Source organism: Malaclemys terrapin, chromosome 13 (genome assembly GCF_027887155.1).
Source record: "Malaclemys terrapin pileata isolate rMalTer1 chromosome 13, rMalTer1.hap1, whole genome shotgun sequence".
NCBI lineage: Eukaryota > Metazoa > Chordata > Testudines > Emydidae > Malaclemys > Malaclemys terrapin.
Window position 1 is genome coordinate 43,691,951 of NC_071517.1, and position 24,597 is coordinate 43,716,547.

The 24,597-nt window shown below is 49.6% G+C and overlaps 2 protein-coding genes and 1 long non-coding RNA gene across 4 annotated transcripts in view; 2 read left to right on the forward strand and 1 right to left on the reverse strand.

The window, feature by feature from the left end:
• The window catches only part of LOC128848467 (killer cell lectin-like receptor subfamily F member 1), an 84,676-nt gene that overhangs the window by 51,428 nt on the left and 8,651 nt on the right, over positions 1-24,597 (forward strand). The window lies entirely within an intron of this gene.
• Positions 3,257-19,004, reverse strand: LOC128848455 (killer cell lectin-like receptor subfamily B member 1B allele B). The gene is made up of 6 exons (XM_054048464.1): positions 18,918-19,004; positions 16,692-16,802; positions 12,854-13,015; positions 9,344-9,498; positions 8,017-8,129; positions 3,257-3,851 (listed from the first exon to the last, which is right to left on the reverse strand). The coding sequence occupies exons 1-6, from the start codon at positions 18,964-18,966 to the stop codon at positions 3,725-3,727; spliced, it is 717 nt and encodes a 238-aa protein (XP_053904439.1). The 5' UTR covers positions 18,967-19,004; the 3' UTR covers positions 3,257-3,724.
• On the forward strand, positions 18,351-22,829 carry LOC128848472 (uncharacterized). 2 transcript variants are annotated; one of them, XR_008447037.1, is made up of 3 exons: positions 18,351-18,597; positions 18,961-19,159; positions 22,583-22,829. It is a non-coding gene; the product is annotated as an uncharacterized LOC128848472 (long non-coding RNA). The 2 variants fall into 2 exon arrangements; XR_008447036.1 differs by having other exon boundaries at positions 22,586-22,829.

Genomic DNA, 24,597 nt, shown 5'->3' on the forward strand with positions numbered 1-24,597 from the left:
GGTGCAGCCCGGGGATAGGCAGAGGCAGCCGGTCCAACCCCCTTGCCAATGATGAGTGGCCATGACAGACTGCAGTTTGCCCCGGTGAGAGGGGGCTAGATGATGACTGGCAGTAGTCACTGAGGCAAGGTGGGTATGGGGAGGGCGAGGTTCCCCTGGGAGGGTACCGGGGTCCAGGAGGGACATGGGGGCCCGAGGCAGGAGAGACACTGGCCAGCAGGGGGCGCTCCTGAGCTGGACGAGGTAATTCCCAGGACGACCAGTAGGGGGCGCCCCGCCAGTGAGTCTGCACCCTGTTACACCCCCAAAGAAGTGCTTTTCTGCTTTTTTCCTCTCCTTTCTCTTTCTTTTTCTGTTTGTGCGGATTTGGATAACAATGTTTAGGAGAGATCACAAGATGCCCATTGGTAGCTGGGGTGAAACGTTAGCGACTTCCTTAAGGTTACTATGGTGATAAGGTGACATCAGTGTTAATGAGTATCAGAGGAACAAATAAGTTGGCTTGTGAAAAATGGGTCCTCCCAAAAGTAAAGGGGTGTGGGCGTTCAAATAAGGAAAGGGGGCTGAAACCTTCATCAATATGTGTGAACCCCAGTGGGTGCCACTTAACACATTATAAAAGCTGCATGCCGTGGTGCAGGCCAGGATGTGGAAAGAGAGGGGGAGAAGGCAGGAGGATGGCCACTGGTGGTGGTGATGAGGTGAGGATGAAGATGAACACATCGGGGTTTTCCACAAGGCAGGGCGTGAGTTATGCAAATACTACTTGTGCTGTATTAGTGTGATAGAAAAGGCCTATCCAGTGACATGGTGTGACAAGGTGTTTAACCCCTCACTGGACAGGAGGGGGTCAATGAACAGCTATGGGCTAAGGAGGCCCCACCCCTAAACCCTTGCTGAGCATGCTCGGGTTGGAGGCGGGGTTTAAAAGCCAGCCAGGTAGCTCAGTCAGAGGCTGGCAAGCCAGGGAGGAGGACGTTCCCTGGGAGCTGCAGGGAAGGACGGCAGCTGCGTCTGCATCGAGCCGACTACATCCAGCGACAGGAAGCTCTGAAGGTGACACCTCCCCCAGAGGCAGGCGGTGGCCAGGTAGGGTACGGACTGAGGTAGGAAGAGGTCTAGGGGAGCTGACTGAAGGCTGAAGCTAGACGGAGACAGGTGAACAGCTGAACCGGTCTCACAGAGCCCTGGGTCAGAACCTGGTGGAGTGGGAGGGCCCAGGTGCCCCAACCCCACCTGAACTGAGGCCCGTAGGCAGGGGATCCCTAAACCACGCCCTGATCACACACATCATGATCTTCAGCTCCTAAGAGAGGAGAGGGTGTATGATGCTTTGCATGCTCTGAATGAACAAATTACACAGCAAGGCATTTTCCAAACATCAACACGAACAATGGGGAAACACTCCCAGTTCTTCAATTATGGGGGTGCTGTCCACCCTGGTCCATTTCCTCGCTGAAGGGTTAAAGGTTAACCCAATCCAAAGTGGAATGTCAGCTTCTGTGATAGTTTGTATGTTACCCTAGAAAGTGCAACAGAGGCCTCTGGGGGAATGTACTGCCCTAGAATTCTCTTCTGTGCTGCTAACGTTGGAGCAGAAATATTAGACACAGCCCTAGATGTGGCAGTGCAGGAAAACCTAATGGCAATGAAACAACCGAACACAACGTACTGGAGAAAGTCCCTTCGCTTGTAAAATGAGGATTATGAGCCTCCTTTTGAGCACCGTGTCTCTTTAGATTGTACATTCTTTGGCTCAAGGACAGCATCTCGCTATACGTGCAGCCGGCTCCCAACAGAATGGGATCCCCAGCCTAATTTGACCCATTTGCTGTGCAGTCATAATATACATAGAGTCGTAGGACTGGAAGGGACCTCGAGAGGTCGTCTAGTCCAGCCCCCTGCACACATACAGTAGTATTGTGGCATTGTTGTTAATAGAATCTTAGCGCTCTAAGCTGCTGACCGTTAAGCAAAACAGCGCTGGGGTTGGAACTTGTGTATTAGCTCATTAAGGAGACACATGATGGCTGCCTGCATAATTATTGTTCTTCATACTCTGCTAGAATTTAGGAACGTAGGAATTGCCAGACTGGATCAGACCTGAGGTCCCTCCAGTCTCCCTGTCTCTGACAGTGGCCAGTACCAGCTGCCACAGAGGAAGAACCCACATGAGTTCTCATCCTGATCTATAATAGAGTCTAGCTCTCTGAGATAGATTAATGGCTTAAGCCCTGCAGCGGGAGAGTTAATGTCCTGTATAAAGCCAATGGTAATCCGATAACGATAACATAATGGAGATCAATTGTTCTCCATGACCACTGAACGTAGGACAAGAAGTTCACACACAGACTCTGCCCTCGCTGAGATCCAGGGATTTGGGCCGGGCGCTGCACAGACAGAGTGAGAGGGCTATGGGGCAGGGACTGTCTCTTACTGGGTGTCTGTGCAGCGCCTGGCACACCGTGACCCTGATAGGGTTGCCAGCCGTCCACGATTGGCCTGGAGTCTCCCGGAATCAGCATTGATCTCCTGGTGACTATTGAAAGCAATGCAGGATTTTAATAGGATATTTTAAGAAAATGACATTACGTCACATGGGGGGGTGGGGGAGAATCTCCCAGGATATTTTCAGTCAGAGTTGGCAACCCTAGGCCCTGATTTCAGCTGTGGCAGGGACTCTCTCTCTCTCTGTGTCTGTGCAGCGCCTGGCACTAGGGCCAACAAGAGGGGGAGGGAAGCCGGTACAAATTACCGGGGCCTGGCGGTCCGGAACGGGACCCAGGACCTGGCTTCCCCCCCCCCCCCCCCCCCCCGCCTCATCAGCCCTGTTTAGCCGGTCCACCCTTGCTGGGGGGCCCGAAAAATTTTTTTCACCAGGGCCTGAACCCGCTCTCGGCGGCCCGGCAGCCAGCACAACGGGACCCTGGACTCAGGGCCTCTATCCCACTTCACAATATTACCAGTAAATAAATACAAAGCAGGAAAGCAACACAATGTTTTCACAAGTTTATTTCCCCATAGAAGTGACCGTGCTTCGCATCGAGCCAGGACACACAGACGGGGTCTGCAACAAGGAAAAGGCGCTGCAGCCTGTAAAGGGTTAACTGGTCACATGGCTAGTTGGGGCAGCATATTAAAGGAAGCTGGTTAAAGGGGAACGAAGTGGGGGTGGAAGTGGAGGTTCCCTGGGAATGGGGGCAGGGAGACAGGAAGGAATCATGAAGGGAGGTTCTGAGACTTAGCATTTGGGGGGAGGGGGCTCCAGGCTGGGAAGGTTGGTCCCTACCTGTTCCCAGGCCCGTTCCAGCCTCCTTGGTCCCACTCTTGCCCCCCACGCCCCAAGCTGTGCGCCCGCTGTGCAAGGTTGCAATATTTCCATTGCGGGGGCACTAGCTCCCCAGCTTTGCCAGCCCTGGGGGGAGGGGTGTGTCCTCTTTATTCCTGGGGGACTGGAGTGCGGAAAACCTGTGGCCATTGTGGCCCAGCGGGTGGATTTGCTTTTCTTTAGTGGACAATAAAACCGTTGAAGGTTGACGTCAAAGGCGCAGATGTCCACCAGCTGGGGGTCTGGCCCCCTTGTCTCCAGGGGAGCTATGGCTGATTCACGCCAGCAGGGCTCTGGCCCCAGCTTCTGACATGACATTTATAAGTAAAGCTGAAAATACTGTAGATGTTTCAGACACTGAAGGCCTTTTCCTGTCCCGATCAGTCGTGCCGCAGTCTATAGCAGGAAAGCTACTTTCTGGCAGAGCCATTTTAATTCACTGCTGCAGACGTCAAATTCAAACTTTGTCTTTTTTAACGCTCCACAGTCGCTCTCTCCATCCTGACGTAATCCTGGGAGTCGCCTGTGGAATGAAGCAGAAAGTCCCTGTCAGTTTGTTTCTGTTGATTAAAGAGCCGGTAGCAGCTCTTCCTCGTGGGGTGTCAGGTTGTGGTTCCTTCTTTCATCTCTGTATTTCCCCCCCCCCCATCCCCATTGTGGGAAATGGGTTGGTCAGTTGGGTCCTGGAGAACCCGTGTCCATGTTACCAAACCTTAAGCAACACGACGCCATTACGCCCGTCTTGGTGCCCCCCACCCCACCCCCCCGGGGCAGTCAGCTCTGCAGCTCACCCCATGTAGCTCGGTGCCTGAGAGACACAATCTGGTCCTGAAAGTGAAGTTACAGCCCTGCTGCTCGAGCCCTGACCACTTCAGTTAACAACTCAGGGCCTGTCTACACAGGAACTGGCACGGAAATAAGGATATTCGTTGTCATTCACACCTTGCTGCAAGTCTGCCTGGGGACCCTTTTATTGAGGACTAAGAGGGCCCTCCTTGAATTTAGCTTAAATCGGTAAAATACTGCTCTGTTTTTGAGTCCTTTGAGTTCTAGTTACCAGGCAAAGAAGCCCAAAGGAACATTGTTACTGAAATTCCTCTGTTAATTCACAAATGAGGCTGTTGCCTGCTCAGACGTGCTTTATTAGTGTTTCTGCAAAATCAGCGATACGGCTTATTATGAGGAGCAGATCAAAATTTTTCCAAGGGACCATTTTCCCATTGGAAAAAACTGCTAGGACTGAATTGAAATGTCCCGTGGGAATGTATCGATTTCGTTGAGATTCTTGATATTTTGCTAAGGTTGAAATGTTTTGCTTTGTATTTTTCCTTTCATTTTGCCTTTTGTTTTGACTTTAATTTTGCACTAGCATTAGCACTCACAATCTATATCATAAGGCTCCAGGATGGTCTGTTTTCACGCTAAAGCCTGGATATCTGTGGAGTATCTGTGCAGTGATGGAGACAGCTACATGCAAGGCTAAGAGCTCTTTTTGGTCAGAATGGGAGTACTTGTGGCACCTTAGAGACTAACATAAATTTGTTAGTCTCTAAGGTGCCACAAGTACTCCTGTTCTTCTTTTTGCGGATACAGACTAACACGGCTGCTACTCTGAAACCTAGATTAAATTAGTGTAATGACCCAACCAGTCCCAGTCTCTGTTCAAACCTAAGTTAATTGTATCTAATTTGCATATTAATTCAAGTTCAGCAGTCTCTCTTTGGAGTCTGTTTTTGACGTTGTTGTTTTTTTTGTTGCAAAATTGCCACCTTCAAGTCTGTCACTGAGTGGTTAGAGAGGTTGAAGTGTTCTACTAGTTTTTGAATGTTATGATTCCTGATGTCAGATTTGTGTCCATTTCTTCTTTTGCGTAGAGACTGTCCGGTTTGGCCAATGTACATGGCAGAGGGGCATTGCTGAATGTCGTCCAGTTCAACCCTCGCTGAGGTTTGTTCGTGGCTACAGTCCAAATTTTCTGTTCTCAGAAATTATGACTTTACAAATTACACCCTGGGACAGCAAGGCATGTGTCTATGTCCTGCCAAGAGTCCTAGGCCATTGTGATATCAGAGATGACGATGGCCAATCACCATGATTATTCTACAGCTAATTTGAATGCAACTGTGCCATTGGCTGCACGAGGGAAAGGGCACAGATGCTGAATTACTTGGCCCAATTGCCACAGCTGCTACTAGTATAATATAAAATAAGAGTTGAAAGGATGAAAAAAATTGTTTAAAAGAAAATTCAGTGAATTTCACAGTTTCACAGAAAATTTTGTTTCACAGAAACTTCGCGTTCTTGTTCCTAAGCTTTGACAGCCCTATAGTGGTTGTTTAGCAAATAGCCGCTGACATGGATGGGACAGGTGACTTGGGAGGAAGTAAAAGGTAGCTGGCAGGACGTAAGCCGGGCTAGAATGTATGTGGGTCTAACCTTGTGCTGAGGCTGTTTTCCTGACTGTTTAAATATATTGATCTATTAGCATCCACTAGGCATGTATTTGAATTGCTTCTGCAATGCAACAGTCCTGGGTGGGGTGCAGGTATTGAACTCATGCCCTGTGTGTCTGAAAAAGCACAAGTCACTCGCGGGAGCTAAAGGACACAGCTAGATTAGTTTAAAGTCAGTGGCAGTCTCCTAATATCTGTCATGCAGCCACTAGAGTCACACCATAAGTATGGGTGACAGCGAGGCTTTTGTACCCTGACTGGGTACAGATTGCAAGCAAGAGCTCCCAATACCTATAGGGAGCGTTACCCCTGCACCACCTTTTGGAAGATGCAGCAAGCTCTCTCCTCTTTGCCTGGCCAGCTCCGCCTCCTTCATTGTGGCTTCAGCCCTGAGGGGTGCTGGCGGGAGCAGTGGTACTCAGGAATAGGAGAGCCATTATGCCTAGCTTCTGTGCAGGGGACCACAAGGGGCGGAAGGTGAAGGTTGGTTAGTTGTTTCTTCTCTGTCCCTTCCCTTCCTTTGTGCATCTGTCAACCCGTTAGTCTGGAGAGCAACAGGCGAGTTCTGCAAATTGTGTTCACACCCACTGGGCACCCCAGAGCCTTTATTTACCTGTGTAAAGGGGTGTTTGCACATGGAGATTGAGGAACACTCGTTAGAGAGCAGCAGAACTGCATGCCCAGGTCCCCATTGCAGGTAAATATGGACGTGCAAATAGTGTCTTTCTCAATTTGGGCTCCCCCTGCTGGCGGCTCACCAGATTGCTGTGAGACGGTGCTTTCAGCTTCCCTGGGTCTCAGCAGGCCATAGGTGCCGACTCCGTGGGTGCTCCGGGACTGGAGCAAACCCACCCTCAGTCTGCCACCAGTTCTTAGAAAGGGAGCCCTTCAGCCCCCCCGCCCTAGCAACCTGCAGCTAGCGCGAGTAGTTTAAACACACCCTCAGCCAGTATTGCACCAACGGTCTGAGCCTCCAGTCCCGGGTGACTGTTTAACATTCTCAGGGGACACGGGCAGTTGTAGGGTTGTCAACTCTCCCGGACTGGATGCCATCTTGCGGCAACGGCATCCCCATTTATGTCAATGTCTGGGAGAGTTGGCAACCATAGGCAGTTGTGAAGTGTGAAATGCACAGACAGGCTTTGCACAGAATTCGAACGGCACTAGTGCCCTCTGCTTCAGACAAAGCATAAGCGAGAACAGATCATTTGGAAAACAACCAGCACGCCATGCCCTTCACTAGCTCCCCCTTCCCTTGGGAATCCTTGTGGGGTCTGTGCTTTGGAAGGCGGGGGGTCCCTCTGCCCCATCAGACTCCTACGTGCAGCTGCTGTCAGCTTCAGCTGTAGAAATCATAGACCTGTACAGCTGGAAGAGACTTTGAGAGCACGCGTGCGCACACACACACATATGCACACCCCCTGTGCTGAGTCAAGCAAGAGCAAGCACACAGAATGGCTGATGAGAATGAGAGGTCAGCTCCTGTCCTTTCATAACCTTCCAGACCCTTATAAGCTTAATATGTAAGAATGTGATTCCAACCCCTCCCCAACAGGTGACCTCATTGCTGGGCAACTTCTCCCCTGCTGAACTAGTTCCTCGGGGCAGGGACCAGCCTTTTGTCTAGAGCAAGTATATTTCAGTGGTCAGGCACTTAAGTGATTGACCCTCTTTTGCTAGTCCTCTGCCACACCCTCCCGCCATGCCTTGGATTTCCAGTTCAACCTGGAGGCAAACACACAAAAAGACAACAACTAGCTCTCCCCACCCTTAAAAAAACCTGCAGTTTGCAGCTTGGTAAAGATGCCGGGAACGTGCATAATCTTGCTCAAAGTACTAAATTGGACAGACGGATTCCACAAAGCATCACTGGGGCAAGGTTTAAGTAAGCTGTGGTTTGAGGAGTGGGCATCTAAAGCAGGCTTAGATTATCCTGACAGCTGAGTGACACGTGAATAGGGTGACCAGACAGCAAGTGTGAAAAATCGGGACAGGAGGTGGGGGGGTAATAGGAGCCTATTTAAGAAAAAGCCCCAAATATCGGGACTGTCCCTATAAAATCGGGACATCTGGTCACCCTACACGTGAAATCCGTTCCAGTGACCTACATTGTGTCTCTCAACTGCTACGAGTCCCAGAGGAGCTGGTGTGGGACACTCCGCATGGTCTGAACCAGCAAATTACATGGCAGGGCATTTTCTAAGCATGAAATAGTAAAACTCAGGAGACACTCACAGTTTTCCATGGAAAGAGGCACCGTCCAGCCAGGTCCACTTCCTTTGTGTCAAGTTATATGTTAAGCCAATCCAAACAGCATTGTCAGCTGGTAGGACAGGCTGCAGGGAATCCTGCAATAGAAGCAGCTGGGTGAATGTATTGCTCTAGAAGTCTTTTATGTCTGCCCCAGCGTTAGCAGCACATGGAATTAGACAGACCCCGAGATGCTGCAGTGCAGAAAAACCTAACGGCAATAAACCAGCACAACACGCTATGCTGGACAAAGTCGCTCGACTTCTCTGGGCCTCAGTTTCCCCTTTGTGAAATGGGGATAATGAGCCCATATTTGACCATCTGGTCTATTTGGATTGTAAATACTTTGGCTCAAGGACCCTGTCTCCCGACGGGCACAGCCAGTTCCCACAGAATGAGGCCCCCATCCTCCGTGGGCCCACTAGTTGTGCTCCCTGAATGGAAATAGATAATGATGATGACATTATTATTCATAATAGATCTAGATTCATAATATATCTCTCTGAGCTGCTGACCTGTAAACAAAATGTCTGTCACTCACTGCTGGGGTTGGAACCACATTCTTACCAGTTACCTTTTCATGGAGGTGCCCGGCAGGTCCTTAGATAATTATTGTTATTTGTGCTCTGGTAGAATTTAGGAACACAGGACTGGCCAGACGGGATCAGACCCAGGGTCCATCTAGCCCAGTGCCCTGTCTCCCACAATGGCCGGCACTGGCTGCTTCAGAGGAAAGCGTAAGTCCCCCGCAGCAGCAGACACAGGACGATCTCACCCCACCCTGGTTCCCATCCTGATCTCTAATAGATCGATTCTAGGTCTCTAACAGATCAATGGCTTCAGCCCTGCAGCGGGAGGTTTACTGTCCTGTACAAAGCTCTTCCAGCATTAACTGAGATCTCTGGATATTTATTATCCACATTAGCTTCCAATCTCTTTTTGACTTTTATTTTTGAGCCCCAATCAATTACCTGGGCCCCATTGTGCTAGGTCATGCAGTGGTTCTCGAACTGTGGGTCAGGCGGGACCCCAAAGTGGGTTGCGACCCCATTTTAATGACTTGCTGTGGCCCGAGGGCTTCAGCCTGGGGCAGCGGTCCTGGGACTCCACCCCCCGTATCTGCCCAGGGCGGAGGGACTTGGGTTCCAACTCCATCTCCACTCCCCCACCCGGGGGCATGTAGTAATTTTCGTTGTCAGAAGGGGGTCACGGTGCAATGCAGTTTGAGAGCCGCTGTATAGAGACACGTAACAAAGAGAACAGAGACGTGATGAATGGCTCTCTCTGTGCCCTGACATAAAATGTACGTTACCATCTGTTCCTGATCCTGGATCACCAGCATTTGAGATCCCTTCCTTGAACAGTCGTCGTGGCTCTTGCTCCAGGTGCCAGCCTCGTTCGAAAGCCAGTAGCACTTGTCCCCGTGCAGCACCCAGTTCCCGGGGCAGAGTTTGCACCCGGAGCCACCTGCAGGGGGCAGTGGGAAGAGGTGGAGATCATTAGTGCTTCTGAAGTTACTGAACACTGGGGAATTCTTTTGCTGCAGTTAACCGTGGAGTCAGACAAATCTCCCAGAGCTGGTCCCTGCAGCCTTTCCTGTGGGCTGGCCGGCCTGTTCTCCCCTCCTGGCTAACCCGCCCTCCTCCCAATTCCCTGAGCTGAAATGGGGATGTCTCCGAACGAAGGGCCCAGCGCAGCTGCTGCTGGGGACCTGCCAAAATCCTCAGAGCCGGGTTGCTGCTGGATGGGATGGAGGAAGTGCGGGGAAGCCGCCTCCCCTGTTGAATAGGCCAGTGTAACACCCTGACATGGGTCTTCAAGAGGAACTGAACCCCAGCCCTTCAGCACCAGGAGCACACGCTACTTGAGCTAAAGTAGGTCTGGAAGTGCTGGGGTGACTCTGGCCCACAAACTCTTAGGGTGCCGGTAGCGCGCCCGATGTATCGCATCTCGGAGGCAAGCACTGTAGGCACTTCGGCTGTCTGGCCATGTAGGGGGTAGCCCGGGTGGGTGCCAATAACCACTCAGGCACATGGCTCAGGGAAAGGGTTTCTGACTAGGGCTGGCAGGAAGGGGAGAGGTTGCAGATCGCCTCGGTGCAGAGGTTTAAACAGTGACAGTCATAGGCGCTGACCCCCGGAGTGCTCCAGGGCAAAAGCAGACACAGCTGTGTGAGGAGCTCGGGGGAGGGAGCAGAGCGGGGGTGGGAAGAGGGGGAGTGTGGGCGGGGCCTTAGGGGAAGGGGAGGAGTGGAGTGGGAAGAGGTAGAATGGGGGCGGGGCCTCAGGGGAAGTTGTAGAGGAGGGGCAGTAAGAGGTGGAGTGGGGGCGGGGCCTCGGGGCAGAGCCTGGGGTGGCACATCCACCCGGAAAAATGAGAGTCAGTGTAACGCTGACACACCCCAGTTGTCGGCGGGCAGGATCGAACCAGGGACCTCTGAAGCTTAGTGCATGAGCCTCAACCACATGATCTAAAAGCCAGGGGGGCTCTCAGCTAAGGCTGTCAAGCAGACTCATTTGATCTCTTTCTCTCGCTCTAAGTGGTCTCGGTGCCACTCGCTGGGACAGAACACCACACCCAGGAGGTGTCTGGGTTACATCAGCACCTGTGGTTACAGTTCAAAGGGAGCAATAGCAGACCCTGGTTGGGTCCCTGGGGCCGTCCAGTTCAGAGGCAGGGTCTTCATCCCCAGTGCCTGGGCTGTCCGCTCCGCTCCAGTCTCTACTCCAGCAAACAACCATTTGCGGGTTCCCAAGCCAGACTCAGTTAGTGTCTTTCACTGAAGCCCCTTTGCACCAGTTCCCTGCCCAGCCCGCGGCTCCCCCGTAAGCCCCACACAAACCTCCCCCCATCCGACCATCACAACTTGTTCCACATGTGGCTCAGCCGCAGTTCCTGGGGCTTCTCTCCTGCTGCCACGTGGCTCCCCCTGTTCACACAGAACCTGGCCACTTCCTGGGTCAGACCCTTTCCCCTTCCCTGGGCAGGGGTAGGAGCAGTGCATTATGAGGGATGACATATAGTCCCTGCTTGGCCAGGAGGAATGGGACATACAGAGGTGAGGAGGCTCATGGGAGTTGTAGTCCCCAGCTTTGCAGCTCCATCACAGCCCTCCCCTGGTAGCAGGAGGTGACTTTTTTATGGACCAACCCCTAGAGACCTTGTCATAACAACAGACGCAAAACCTGCAGCCACATCTCCACTGCTAGGATGATCGACACCCACACAACTCACTTGTCAAGATCCAGGAGTCCTGCCCAGGCCTATCACAACATGTGGGGTGTCTCCTCCAGTGCACTACACGCCCCATTCAAAAGAATGGGTGAAACCACAAAATCACTACGCTCTCAAATGCACTCACACAGGAAAGTGATAAAAGACAAAAACACCACATCACCTGTCAGCGAACGCTTTTCACCGAGCGAGCGCTCTGTATCTGCCCTCTCTGTCCTTGTCCTCAAAGGAAACCTGCATGACACCTTCAAAAGACGAGCCTGGGAGCTTAAATTCAAAGCCTGGCTCGATACCAAAAATCATGGTCTTAATAAAGACACTGGATTTATGGTTTATTACAAGCAGCTGTAACTCTTTTTTGTCCTGTGACTGCAGAGGTGTGAACCAACCACTTCACCTTGAACGGTCTCTTACAATCAGGGGTGACTCCAGGCACCACCGCACCAAGCGCGTGCCTGGGGCAACAAGCCGTGGGGGGCGGCCTGCCGGTCGCCGGCAGGGCGGTAGTCAGGCTGCCTTCGGTGGCATGGCTGCAGGAGGTCCGCTGGTCCTGCGGTTTTGGCGGCAATTCGGCGGCGAGTATGCCCAAGGCGCGGGACTGGCGGACCTCGCACAGGCATGCCACCGAATCCGCGTTACCAGCGGACCGCCCGCAGGGGCGCCACCGATAGCCGCTTGACTGCCGTGCTTGGGGTGGCAAAATACATAGAGCCGCCCCTGCTTACAATATGTGTTTACTTGTGCTAAACAATCTGTTCTGCCAGGCATTTAGCTGTGACACTCTGGGGATGTCTACGCTGCAATAAAACACCCACGGCCGACCCGTGCCAGCTGACTCGAGCCCGGATGTCTACACCGTAATTTTATAGCCCCACAGCCTGAGCCGCACAAGCTCAAGTCAGCTAACATGGGCCAGCCCCGGCAGGGCCACCCAGAGGATTCAGGGAGCCTGGGGTCTTCGGTGGCGGGGGCCCCCCGCCACCGAATTGCCGCCGAAGACCCGGCACTTCGGCGGCGGGTCCTGGGGCGGAAGGACCCCCCGCCATGGGTCTTCAGGGCACTTTGGCAGCAGGTCCCAGTGCGGAAGGACCCCCCGCCGCCAAATTGCCGCCGAAGACCTGGAGCGGAAGAAGCTCCGGGGGCCTGGGCCCCGCAAGAATTTTCCGGGGCCCCCAGAGTGAGTGAAGGACCCCGCTCCAGGGGCCCCGAAAACTCTCGTGGGGGCCCAGGGCCTGGGGCAAATTGCCCCACTTGCCCCCACCCTGGGCAGCCCTGAGCCCCGGGTGTTTTATTGCACTGTCGACATGCTCTCAAGAGTCCTTTCTCAGCCCTGAGGAAGAGCTCGGTGTAGCCCAAAAGCTTGTGTCTTTCACCAACAGAAGTTGGTCCAATAAAAGATATCACCTCCCCCACCTTGTCTCTCCAGCCATTAGACAGACGCGCATAGTTTACATTGAACCATTGAGTTATGCCGGCACAGTGGATGTAGATGGCAGGGAAAACATCCCCCCGCAGCACAGCGGTGAATGGACCAGACAGCAGTCCCTTAGATCCAGGTGTGAAGTGGGTCACAGGGAACTGAGGTTACCTGCTGAGTTTATCTCGGCCGGATCACACAGACTCTGCTTCAGACGAGAAAACAAGTCCTGCAGGCTGGCGTTGTGTTCTCCTCCACTTCCGGTTCTCGGTGTGACACTGTCGCTCTTCAAGGCTGATCTTTCCTCCGTTTTATTTGAGAAGCCCTGAAAAACTTCAGAACAGCGTTGGTGGGAAGGATTGTTACTGCTTATTGCTTAGGAGACTCAGAGTGTGGGATGTGATAGATCAGTGACTCTGGCCTGGTCTGCAGATAGACTTGCACTGAACTAACTAAAGGCTCCAGTTAAAACTGATGTAGTTATTTCAGTTCGTATCTCTGCGGGGGCTCTCTTATTTCAAAACTGAAGTGGCTAAAGTCGATTTAGCGCCATTCAAGTTGATACCAACATTAACTAAATTGACCTTAGCGACTTTCATTCCGAAATAACAGAGTCCACACAAAGTGGACAAAGTCAATTTCGTTTATGTCAGGAGCAAACTGAATGAAGCTAAATCGACTTTAGCAACTTTGAGTCTGAAATAAGAGTAAAAAAAAAAAATGAAGAGTCCTTGTGGCGCTTTAGAGACTAACAACTTTATTTGGGCAATAAATAAATAAATTTGTTAAACAATAATCAAATACATTTGTTAGTCTCTAAGGTGCCACAAGGAGTCCTTGTGGTTTTTTTTTTTTTTTTTGTGCTGATACAGACTAACACGGCTACCACTGAAACTGAAATAAGAGTGTTCACCAGAGATTAGACCTAAAATAATTACACTGGCTTCCGAAGAGGAAAGGTGGCACAACTGGTACTCAAGGTGGCTCAGCTGGGTTTGTTTCTTTCCTCTACCGCAGACTTCCTCTTTGACAATATGTGCAGGTCATGACACTGCGCCAGTCACTGTGCCCATGCACTGCTACAAGCTGGGGACCGACTGGCTAAGCGGCAGTTCTGCAGAAAAGGACCTGGGGATTACCGTGGATGAGAAGCTGGATATGAGTCAGCAGGGTGCCCTTGTTGCCAAGAAGGCCAACACATATTGGGCTGTATTAGTAGGAGCATTGCCAGCAGATCGAGGGAAGTGATTATTCCTCTCTATTCGGCACTGGTGAGGCCAGACCTGGAGTATTGCGTCCAGTTTTGGTCTCCCCACTACAGAAAGGATGTGGACAAATTGGAGAGAGTTTAGTGGAGGGCAACGAAAATGATTAGGGGGCTGGGGCACATGACTTACGAGGAGAGGCTGAGGGAACTGGGATTGTTTAGTCTCCAGAAGAGAAGAATGAGGGGTGGATTTGATAGCAGCCTTCAACTACCTGAAGGGCGGTTCCAAAGAGGATGGATCTAGACTGTTCCCAGTGGTGGCAGATGACAGAATAAGGAGCAATGGTCTCAAGTTGCAGTGCGGGAGGTCTTGGTTGGATATTAGGAAACACTTTCACTAGGAGGGTGGTGAAGCACTGGAACGGGTTACCTAGGGAGGTGGTGGAATCTCCTTCCTTAGAGGTTTTTAAGGCCCAGCTTGACAAAGCCCTGGCTGGGATGATTTAGTTGGTCTTGGTCCTGCTTTGAGCAGGGGGTTGGACTAGATGACCTCCTGAGGTCTCTTCCAACCCTGATATTCTATGATTCTGTGATTCAGTCCCTCTAGGCCTCAGTTTCCCCTTCGAAAAACTGGGCTAGGAGTACTCTTCTAAATTAAAGTTGCTCAGTAGTGGGGAACATAGTGTCACTCTACATGCAGTTGTTATACTGGGTTAGAAACTGCCCTAGTTAAAGTGGTTCAAACTCCCCAGTGTGGATATAGTGATGCTGGTATAAAGGTGCACAGCTTATCCCTGTAGATTTACAGGGAGCTGAAAGAAAAGAGGATTGGAGAGAAAGCAGCTGGTTGAAAAATGAAAAAAAAAAAAACCCAACATCAAAGTTAGATTTGTTCTTCAGGTTTCCAAATGAAACAATTTTTCATTTTTTGAATGTTTTCCATGAAAATGTTTCTTTTCAAATTTTTATTGTCCTCCCATTTTTTTTTATCATTTTTTCTCCTTCCCTCTTTTGCCTTTTCCCCCATTTTGCCACAGAATGCGACAAAATGAACCCTGGCCATCGTTTTCTCATTTTTCCATTTGCCACCCCGTACGTTTTCCAAAGTTGCAAAGTGAAAAGAAACAAAAAATACAAAAAACAACAACCCCAAAACCCACAACAACCCAGGGCATTATTTGAGAGGGATTGGAAAAAGGAAAGAAAAAAGGTTAAAGAGGAAAGATGGAAAACACCAGGATAAAAATGATAAATGAAAAACGGCAGAAAAAATAATCTGAAAAATGTCATGAAAAGAATCAGCAAATGGATAAATGAAAAAGAATAAAAGGGGGGGGGAACCCAAACAACCCAAAAATGGGGAGAAAAAAGGCTATTTTTTGTTTTGTTTTCAATTTCATCCATAAGTTTTTAAAGAAGGGGAAAAAAATTGGGTTTGAAAAAGTCCTTTCTGTATTAAAAATGTTTTGATCTGCTCTGGAGAAAGCCTCCTTCATTATAGCAGACGATGCGAGATTAATGCGTCAAGCCCACAGCTGCGCCTGGTCCGTGTAACACTTTGCCCCGCTGTTGGGGATGAGGACCTATCACGCAGTTCACCTGGCAGACAGACTGGATTTCCAGCTGAACAAGAAAATGCATTATTTGTGTTACAGTAGCACTTGGAGGGAGAGTGGCACTCTGCTGTGCTAGGCAATGCAGACACAGCCTCTGCCTCGAACACCTGACAGTAAATAGACCAGACAGACAGAGGATAGGAGGGGAAGGGAGGCAGAAAGAGGGGAAATTAGATGCTCAAGATCACACAATAGAGGGGAAACTGAGGCACAGGGAGGTGTCAGCATTTAATTGAATTGTGTTAACCCCACTTAACTACCAACAGAGAGTCCTGTGGCACCACTTAACTAGTGACTCAGCTGGAAAGCTGGGGTCAGGAGGGCTCACTACAGAGCAAAGAGTCACCAGGCAGGGGTCCTGGTGCACTCTCCGTAACAGAGCAGGTACCACTGGAAGTTAGCCCAGGAGAAGCCAAGGCTAATCAAGGTACTGCGATAGGCCCTGTTAGACTCACTGAGCCCAGAGACAGGGCACCAGACTGAGACGTTACAGAGCGCGTCGTGAGAAGCTACCACGGGTAATGTGAAACAGAGAGTGCAGGTGCATACACACCCGGCTGGCATGGGTGCTCACGAGAGGTGAGTGGCCCCACCACGTAGGGCCGGAGCACTATCAGCCAGCCTTCCATGTCCAACTCTAACTTCCTCACCCTCATAATATTGGGGTGCCCTTATGCTATAGTTTAACCTATTAACGCCATTTAACTCATTATCCTATACGTCCCCTGTTGCTCAAGCAAGTTTGTGGTTGGACATCTGCCCATGAGTCTATCCTAAAATATCCCAGCCCAGTATCACTTCAGTGTTCTGTTAGGTTCCAACTCCGGCTATTGTGCACGCTGTTCCTAGTTCCCCATTCATCCATGCCAAGCGCCACAGGCCGACTCTACTCGACTATACTTATGCTAACTTACTTCAGCTCATATCTGACAGGATATGGGCCTGTCAGTTCCTTGTGTTACTGCTGAACATAAGAAAAGACCTCTGGGCGACAGCCACTGCATCACACACATGGCACGCAGTCATTGTCCCTACAAAAAAATCCTCTGTTAAAATAACGTTAGGGGCTTTGATCTTTACAAACAGACGTGCCTTTACTCAAACGAGTAGCCCCATTGACTTCAATGTGGTGCATTTTGCCTGCAGGAGACTCACACAGCTGAATAAATGGCCTGGAGCGACTCACCCCAAGCACTCAGCCCGGCTACCATCACCAGCAGGACGATGACCCCGGCGCACCCGACCTTCAGAACGACCCCATGCCAGCGCGGGCACTGAGGGGATTCTTGGAGATTCCCTGCTTGATTAAATGTGAGGAAATTGGGTGGTTACCTGATTATTTTGTCTTCTGAGAGCTCACACAACGACTATAAACCTGGCTAACGAGGTGCTTACATAGCCCCCATTGGTTGCAGTTTCAATTACCCACATAGTATCAGTTACTCTGTTTAAATCCTATAGTGTCTTTATTACTACCCCGTAGTAATGTTACTACCCCATCCCCAACCTGCTTCTTTCTCATCTACCTGTTATGTCTTGACCATTATGTCTTGTCAATCCCTCCCATTTTACAGATGAAGAAACTGAGGCAGAGAGAGATGAAGGGTAAAAGTTTTTGCAGGAGCCTAAATGGCTTTGGAGTCCAAGTCCTGTTGACTTTCAAAGTGACTTAGGAGCTTAAGCCTTATTGTGGGACTTGGCTCCTAAGTCACTTTGAAAATCCGATTTATTGGCATTTTTGAAAACTTTACCATAAGTGCCTTGCGCAGGTTGTACAGGGAGTCTGTGGGAGAACACTGGTTTCTTCTCAAGTCCTACTCCAGTGTCTTAGGCACAAGGCCAGCTTTCCTTCCAGAAACTACATCAAGCCGACCAACTCAATGGTCAAGTTTTCCACACCCAAAGAGCAAAACATGCACCCTCCGCCTAGATCACTTCTATCTGAGATGCAGGAAAACAACACAGAACGAACAAACAGAGACTGTCTATGAGAGAGAAACAACAAACCTACAAGTAGCCTGCAAATAAACTGGGTGAAGTTTTCAATAGTGCCTAAGAGAGAGAGGCATCTAAATCGAATTAAAAATCAACAAGACTTTGGTCTCTAAGGACCAAATTTTTAAAGGTATTCAGGAGCCTAGTGGGATATTCAAAAGCAACTAGGTGCTTTTAAGACCCATTGAAATTAATGGGCGGCAGGAGTCCAGGTGCTTTTGAAAATTCCCTTAGCTTTAAAAATCTAGCCCAATGTCCCTTAAGTACTTTTGTTACCCTGTATCTTTCCCAAAAGAGTTACAAGAGTCTACTGCTACTCCAAATGTCTCTTCGCACTCACCAGCTATTAGAAAACTGGGATCCCAACTAAAATCCTCCCAATTTTGACAGCAACCCCTACTTACTGTGAGCTTTAGATGAAGGTGATAGCCTGGCCCCAGCAAGGTTTAAATCAGCATACACTACGTCCCCAGCCATGGCATGTACCGGAGGAGGCAAAACCACCCAGCCAATAGTGTTATGCAAGGACAAGTGTCTATTTATGTATGAAGTAAGCCAGCCAACACACCCAACATCAGGAAGTAGCGTCATTCGGGGAGGTGGGGGGGGGGGCTGAATTTTAAGACAACTCCCACCTGTTTATGCTCTCTGTATGTGTGTATATATATCTCCTCAATATATGTTCCATTCTATATGCATCCGAAGAAGTGGGCTGTAGCCCACGAAAGCTTATGCTCTAATAAATTTGTTAGTCTCTAAGGTGCCACAAGTACTCCTGTTCTTCTTATTGCTGCTCTGTGGTCTTCCCTCATAAATTAAGGTTGCTGGCTGAACATTCTCAACCAAGGTGAACTTTAAATGCTACAGACCCTGAGGAACTTGGGCGACTGGGGTTACGATAAACACACTGACGAGTTGGCTGGCGTGCCCTATGCTGTGTTGGCAGAAGCAGCTCGGAATGGTGAAGAGGCAAGAAATGGATGCGGCGATAAAGTTTTCAGTGGGAATTAGCGCCAGTGGGGGCGGCCATCTTGAATCTAGACGTGGCCACCTACCCTTTTCCCCCACAGAATTGGAAGCGTCAAATTCTTGCATTGGTGGGTATAGATGGAATAGCATTGGTGAATTCTCCTTTCCCCTTCTCTATGGCAATGCCCCCTGCTGCATTATGAGGTGGTGACTTTAACTTGGGATGCAAATTTCTGGTCGTAACAGCCAGAAAGTTAAATGATCAGGTTCCCAGGACATCCCCAATGGGTAAATGATCTGCAGCGTCCCATCTGTGTATCTTAATGGTCCCATCACTATAGTATCTGAGCCTCTCATAATCATTTTATGCCCCTCTGAAACTGGGATATACTATGAGCCCTATTTCACAACTGGGGACCTTGAGGCACAGAGACACCAAATGAGTTACCATAGCAGAGAAAGGACTTGAACACTGGTTGTCCCCGTTCCAGGCTCATGCGCTAACCACTGGAGACCACCTTTCCTCAGAACAGCTTGCCAACCTCTTGACTGATTATTGACCAGTTGGTTGCAAAAACAGATGAACAAAAAACAGGAGCTGAATTTTTCATCCATTGCAGCAAACCCAGCCTCCTCCTCTGAGCAGCAACTCAGCTACCAGCCGGATATCTGTGGTTTTGACCTTTTCTGGTAAGGAGATAGAAAACAGCGATAGTTTTTACACTGTTTTCCATAGAAATGCTAAAACAGAGCTAAATAATCTCGGTAGGGGAATCGGCCAAATCAGATGAGATTGTTAGCCTTTTTAGTCCGAGTGGTTACCCAATATTCAAGGCCTTGCAGGTTGTTTCGGTTAAGAGAGACTGGTGAAGAGCAAGGGATGTCTTTGATTCTATCCTCTGTATTTACATAGACTGTTCATGATGTCCTGTTTTCCCAGAACACAACAAGAATCAAACAACAGGAGGAAGTTTCTTAATGCACAGTTCCAAGCCTCTTTTTGGCCCTCACTCTGCCCAAAGAGCTCTCTCACTTTGCTTGCTTTCAGGGACACATTTCCAGTCCTGCTGTTGCTGTCTGCTTCTGCATGTTCCTGCTCCCAGACACATCTCTCCATCAGCCAACGCTCACCAAAACCCATCCACACACATAGCTCAGTTTCTGAGAGGCCTTGCATGTGGCCTGTGTTTTGGGTGGTGGCTCCTATTGTTTCAGCTATCTCATTCCAAGAAGAAGCTTAATTGCTTCTTACATGTATCCCGAATGGAGGGCAGCTATTGTGCCCAGCAGTTTCAATGAAGTTTCACCCAACCTCCCTCAAAACAATATCCAATGGTTGGAAGTTGAAACTTTACAAATTCAGACTGAAAATAAGGTATACAATTTTAACACTGGATCTATTTACCAAAGGGCTATGGTGGATTCTCCATCGCTGGTGATTTTTAAATCAGGACTGGATGGTTCTTGTAAAATGCTGTAATCAAATAGGAATTATTTTGGGGAAATCTTACGGTCTGAGAGATGTAGGACGTCAGACTAGATGCTCCTGGTAGCCCACTCTGGCCTGATAATCTAAGAATCTATAACATTTTAGATACTCAGTGTTGCCAATTCATGAATTAATTGTGCAATATTTGGTGTGTTTCTTAAAGCCCCAACTCCTGGAGTCATGTTACCCCTCAAGAAACTCAACTCTCATTTGGAAAAAAAACCCTAATTTTCTAGCCCTTATGACTGGATAGAAAAGCTTAAAGATGTGATGCCTAAACGCTCCAACGCCAGAAGGCAAATAAACAGCCCTAAACATTATTGTTTGTTAAGTCTTCCCTTCTCAGTGCCTGCTAATATTTGCACAAGTTATGGGCTTGATGCGGGAATGCTGCTAGTGCACTCGGACCCCTGCCTGTCATGCTGACGTGTAGCGTCACATTGTTTCCTTGTGCTCCCGTCTGTCTGTCTGTATCCATCAGTTGTCTCTTGTCTTACACTTCGATTCTCAGCTCTTTGAGGCAGGAGCCATCTTTTTGATCTGTGTTTGTACAGCACTTAACACAACTGGCCCTTCTCCACGACTGGCGGTATGTGTACACAGCAAACACAAAAACAGCGCCAGTGAGTCACAGAGCCTAGATCAACTGACTCGGGCTTGCACGACTGGCTAAAAATAGCCGTGCAGACCGTCGGGCTCAGGACGGAATCCAGGCTCTGAGACCCCAGGTTGTTACAGCCTGAGCACGAACACCCACACTGCTATTTTTAACCCTGTACCTCGAGCACTGTGAATCTGGGCTCTGAGACTTACAGCCGCAGGTCTCTTTTTGCAGTGTAGACATACCCTGGGGCTCCTAGGTGCTACCGTAATACACCTAGGCTACCATAATATACCTAATAATGCACCACCCCTAGCACAATGGGGGCCTGGTTCATGACTAAAGCTCCTAGGTGCTACGGGCCAATAGATAATTAATAACATCCAGGATACAGGTGCCAACTTTGTCATTTCCTGGGGAATGCTCAACCCCAGCTCTGCCCTGGGCCCCACCCTGGAGCACCCACGGAGTCAGTGCTTATGATCCAGGAGATCAGACCAGATGGTCATGAGGGTCCCTTCTGGCCTTGAAATCTACAAATCTATTCAATCATTGTCTGAAACACCCCAGGCCAGCAGCAGACTATGCCAGATCCAGGAGGCACTCCTATCTTAGGAGCATTCAGTTCATTCACAAACACACCTTAAAGCCTAAAGATCAGATTCCTCTGTGCCTCACTGACAAAGTTGGATCCATTCTTCTAGGAAGCCAAAGCCATTTCTGGTCCTGATCTTCAAGGCGCTCCATGGCCTGGGCCCAGGATCTCCAAATGGATCTAAACCTCTGGGGTGAAAACAATGGGGGATAACTTTGGACTTCCAGCCCAATCGGACTCTAAAATAAGGGGAACGCTCACCTGTGCAGGAGACAGAAACTGTCTCCAGCCTGCCGTGAATTCTCCCAAGAACTAAGGACCTTCCCAAGCCACCCACCTTCTGCTCCAAGGGCAAGGAGCACTTCTTTGAGCTGCCTTCTCTAAATTAAATACATGACTCCACTGCACACACATTTCCCCCTAAGGACAGGATGAGAGAACAAACGTGTGACGGATGTTAGTCACGTTGCTTAATGCACGACTGGAAGGTGCTCAGATGCTGTGGTGGTGAGCAAGGTATAAGAACCTATATGGAATAGAACTAGTCCCACGTATTGCTGAAACCCATGGTCCCCCCACACCCTCAGATGCATGTGAACTGGCAGATTTTGTTTTAAGCAGGAGGGATTTATTTTTAGGGCAGGCCCGAATTCTCCGGCTTCAGGCCTGTTTGTCTAATGGAAAATCTGCACCGCAGAAGCCGCCGAGGTGATGAGATGCAGCAGTGACCAGCAACTGACTCTTTTCCTGTGTGATCTCAAGCCACCGTTGTTCTGCCTGTTTGCAAAAAGTGTCAAAAAAGTGCTCTGGTTTCAGAATCACCTTGCAAAGGGCCCCCTGCACTCTGCGTCCTCTTGGTAAACAGAACCATTGCGGTATAGGCCATAGGCGCTGACTTCATGGGTGCTCTGATAAAATAGTGGGTGCTTAGCACCCTCCAGCAGCCCCACAGATCAGTGCCTCCCCCTCCCCCCAGCGCCTCCCACCTGCCTTGGATCAGATGTTCAGTGGTGTTCAGGAGGTGCTGAAGGGGGAGGAGCAGGGGCAGGAAGATGCAGGGGGAGGGGGAAGAAAGAGGTGGGGCAGGGGTGGGAAGAGGTGGGACAGGGTGGGGGCTTGGGAGAAGGGGTGGAGTGGGTGCGGGGCCTAGGGCAGAGCGGGGGGCGAGCATCCCCTGGGATCTGAGTAAGTCGGCACTTATGGTATAGGCCACGGATGTTGTTGTGGGAGGGAGATCTACATAGGGCCCCAGGATGGGACAACGAGTGAGAAAGAAGGGTGGGAGGGCTGGATCAGAGGAGATATGAGAGATAACTGGATGACCCATTGGGGATTATTAAGACCTAGGAACTACGGGCCCAAGATTAGGGCCCCAGCTTCTGGAGTCATGTGATTACAGCAGAATCTCAGCCTTCATTTTTTTTAAAGCAGATCTCGAACTCTCATGGTTGGGAAGAAAAGCTTAGAAAGGTGGCCTGAGACATGTCTGCCTGAGTCTGCAAGAGCCTGAGATAACTGCTCTGAGAGGGAGAAGTGCCTCCAGTGTAACTGATGCAGGGATACCTGCCTGAGTTTGCAAAGAGCCTGAACTAATCGCTCTGAAGCAGGAACTGCCTGGCCCCTGATGCAACTGATGCAGTGACCTAGTGAAATAAACAGGTTCTGTGGAAATAGATTGTGGGCTTGGGCTATTTTTCACTTGTTCCTGACAAGGCTGGGGTTACATTTATTTTTTTTATCTGCCTTATAATCGTCCTGCATCTGAAAGAGCTGAGATCTCCAGCCTCATATTCATACGTCCATAGGACTATATCACCTGAGCCAGATTCTCAGCCCCCTAGATGGCCCCTTTGTGCCACTGCAACAGCGCAAAGGGTCCATCAAGTTGCCCTCACTGTGCAGCTGAGGAAACCTTGTTGTGGGGGAGCCAGTGGCTGGCATAGAGGAAGAATGGTCCGGTAATAAAGTTGTTAGTGTAGAACTTCAGGAACCGGTGTTCAGTTCCCTGTTCTGACACAAGCTTCCTGTGGAACCTTGGGCGAGTCACTTAGCTTCTGTGTCTCCATTCCCAATCTGTAAAATGGAGATAATGGCATTGCCTTACATCACAGGGATGTTGTGAGGAGACATACAATAGAGACTGTGAGATACTCCTAACAGTGCCATAGGCAGAGCTGGCGTAGATGTCTCTATATTCCCCTTGACATTGAGGGTGATCCAGGGCAGGGGAGATGTGGCCCAAGAGATGCTGCATCTGGTGAACCCCAGCTGATATAATGGCGCCTTGGACCACAATCACTACCTGGTTTGAGGCTTTACCTGAACATAAGAATGGCCAGACTGGGTCAGACCCAAGGTCCATCTAGTCCAGTATCATGTCTTCTGACAGTGGCCAATGCAAGGTGTCCCAGAGGGAATGAACAGAACAGGGAATCATCAAGTGATCCATCCCTTGTCGCTCATTCCCAGCTTCTGGCAAACAGAGGCTAGGGACACCATTCCTGCCTCTCCTGGCTAATAGCCATTGATGGACCTACCCTCCATAAACTTATCTACTTCTTTTTTGAACCCTGTTATAGTCTTGGCCTTCACAACATCCTCTGGCAAGGAGTTCCATGGGTTAACAGTGCGTTGTGTGAAGGAATACATCCTTTTGTTTGTTTTAAACCTGCTGCTCATTAATTTCATTGGGTGACCCCTAGTTTCTGTACTGGAGAAACACCCCGATTACAGGGCCGTAGCTGGCCCAGTGCAAACCACTTGGGAAGGCAGGCTCTGGGGCCGTGGAGTACAAAGGTGGCGTGTTTTTTCCAGGTCTTTTTACAAAATAATAATAATATTTTTTATAAGAGGGGAAAAAAAGTTTTAGTTCCACTCCCGCTTTCTCTAGCTTTCTCCCCTTCTCTTTTTTCCTCCTTTTTCAGAGGTAAAATGGTAAAAAGATAAAACAAGAGAGAGAAAGGGGAAGAAAAAAGCAGAAAAGCGCCTTTTTTTGTCAAATAACCGCAAACACTTTCAAAGAAATGAACATTTCCCATGAAGTTTTGCAACTAGAAAAAAAGCCACTTTCTGTTCAAAAATGTTTCTGAACCACAAACAAGGGGCACTGAATACGTCCGACACGAGAGCTCCACTCAGCTGGACCTGAGAATTGGGCAGCATGTTTCAACCCACAAATCTAAATTTCCTGTGTGGTCTCACAGGGCCAAGAAGCTGTGAGAACTTCTCGTAAAGGCTGCAGTGGGTCAGTTTCACTCTTGTGGGCACTTAGTTCTCATTTTGGTCTGTTTGCTTGATGAAGATGCAGTTCCGTTGAGTTTGGGGAAGATGGAGGATGACGAAGGTTACACAGTATTGAACCTCCGGCCGAAGAGGGGAAACTCAGCCTGTCCGTCTCCAGATGGAGGCCCAGGTATTGACATAGAATGTCTTCAGTTTGAGAC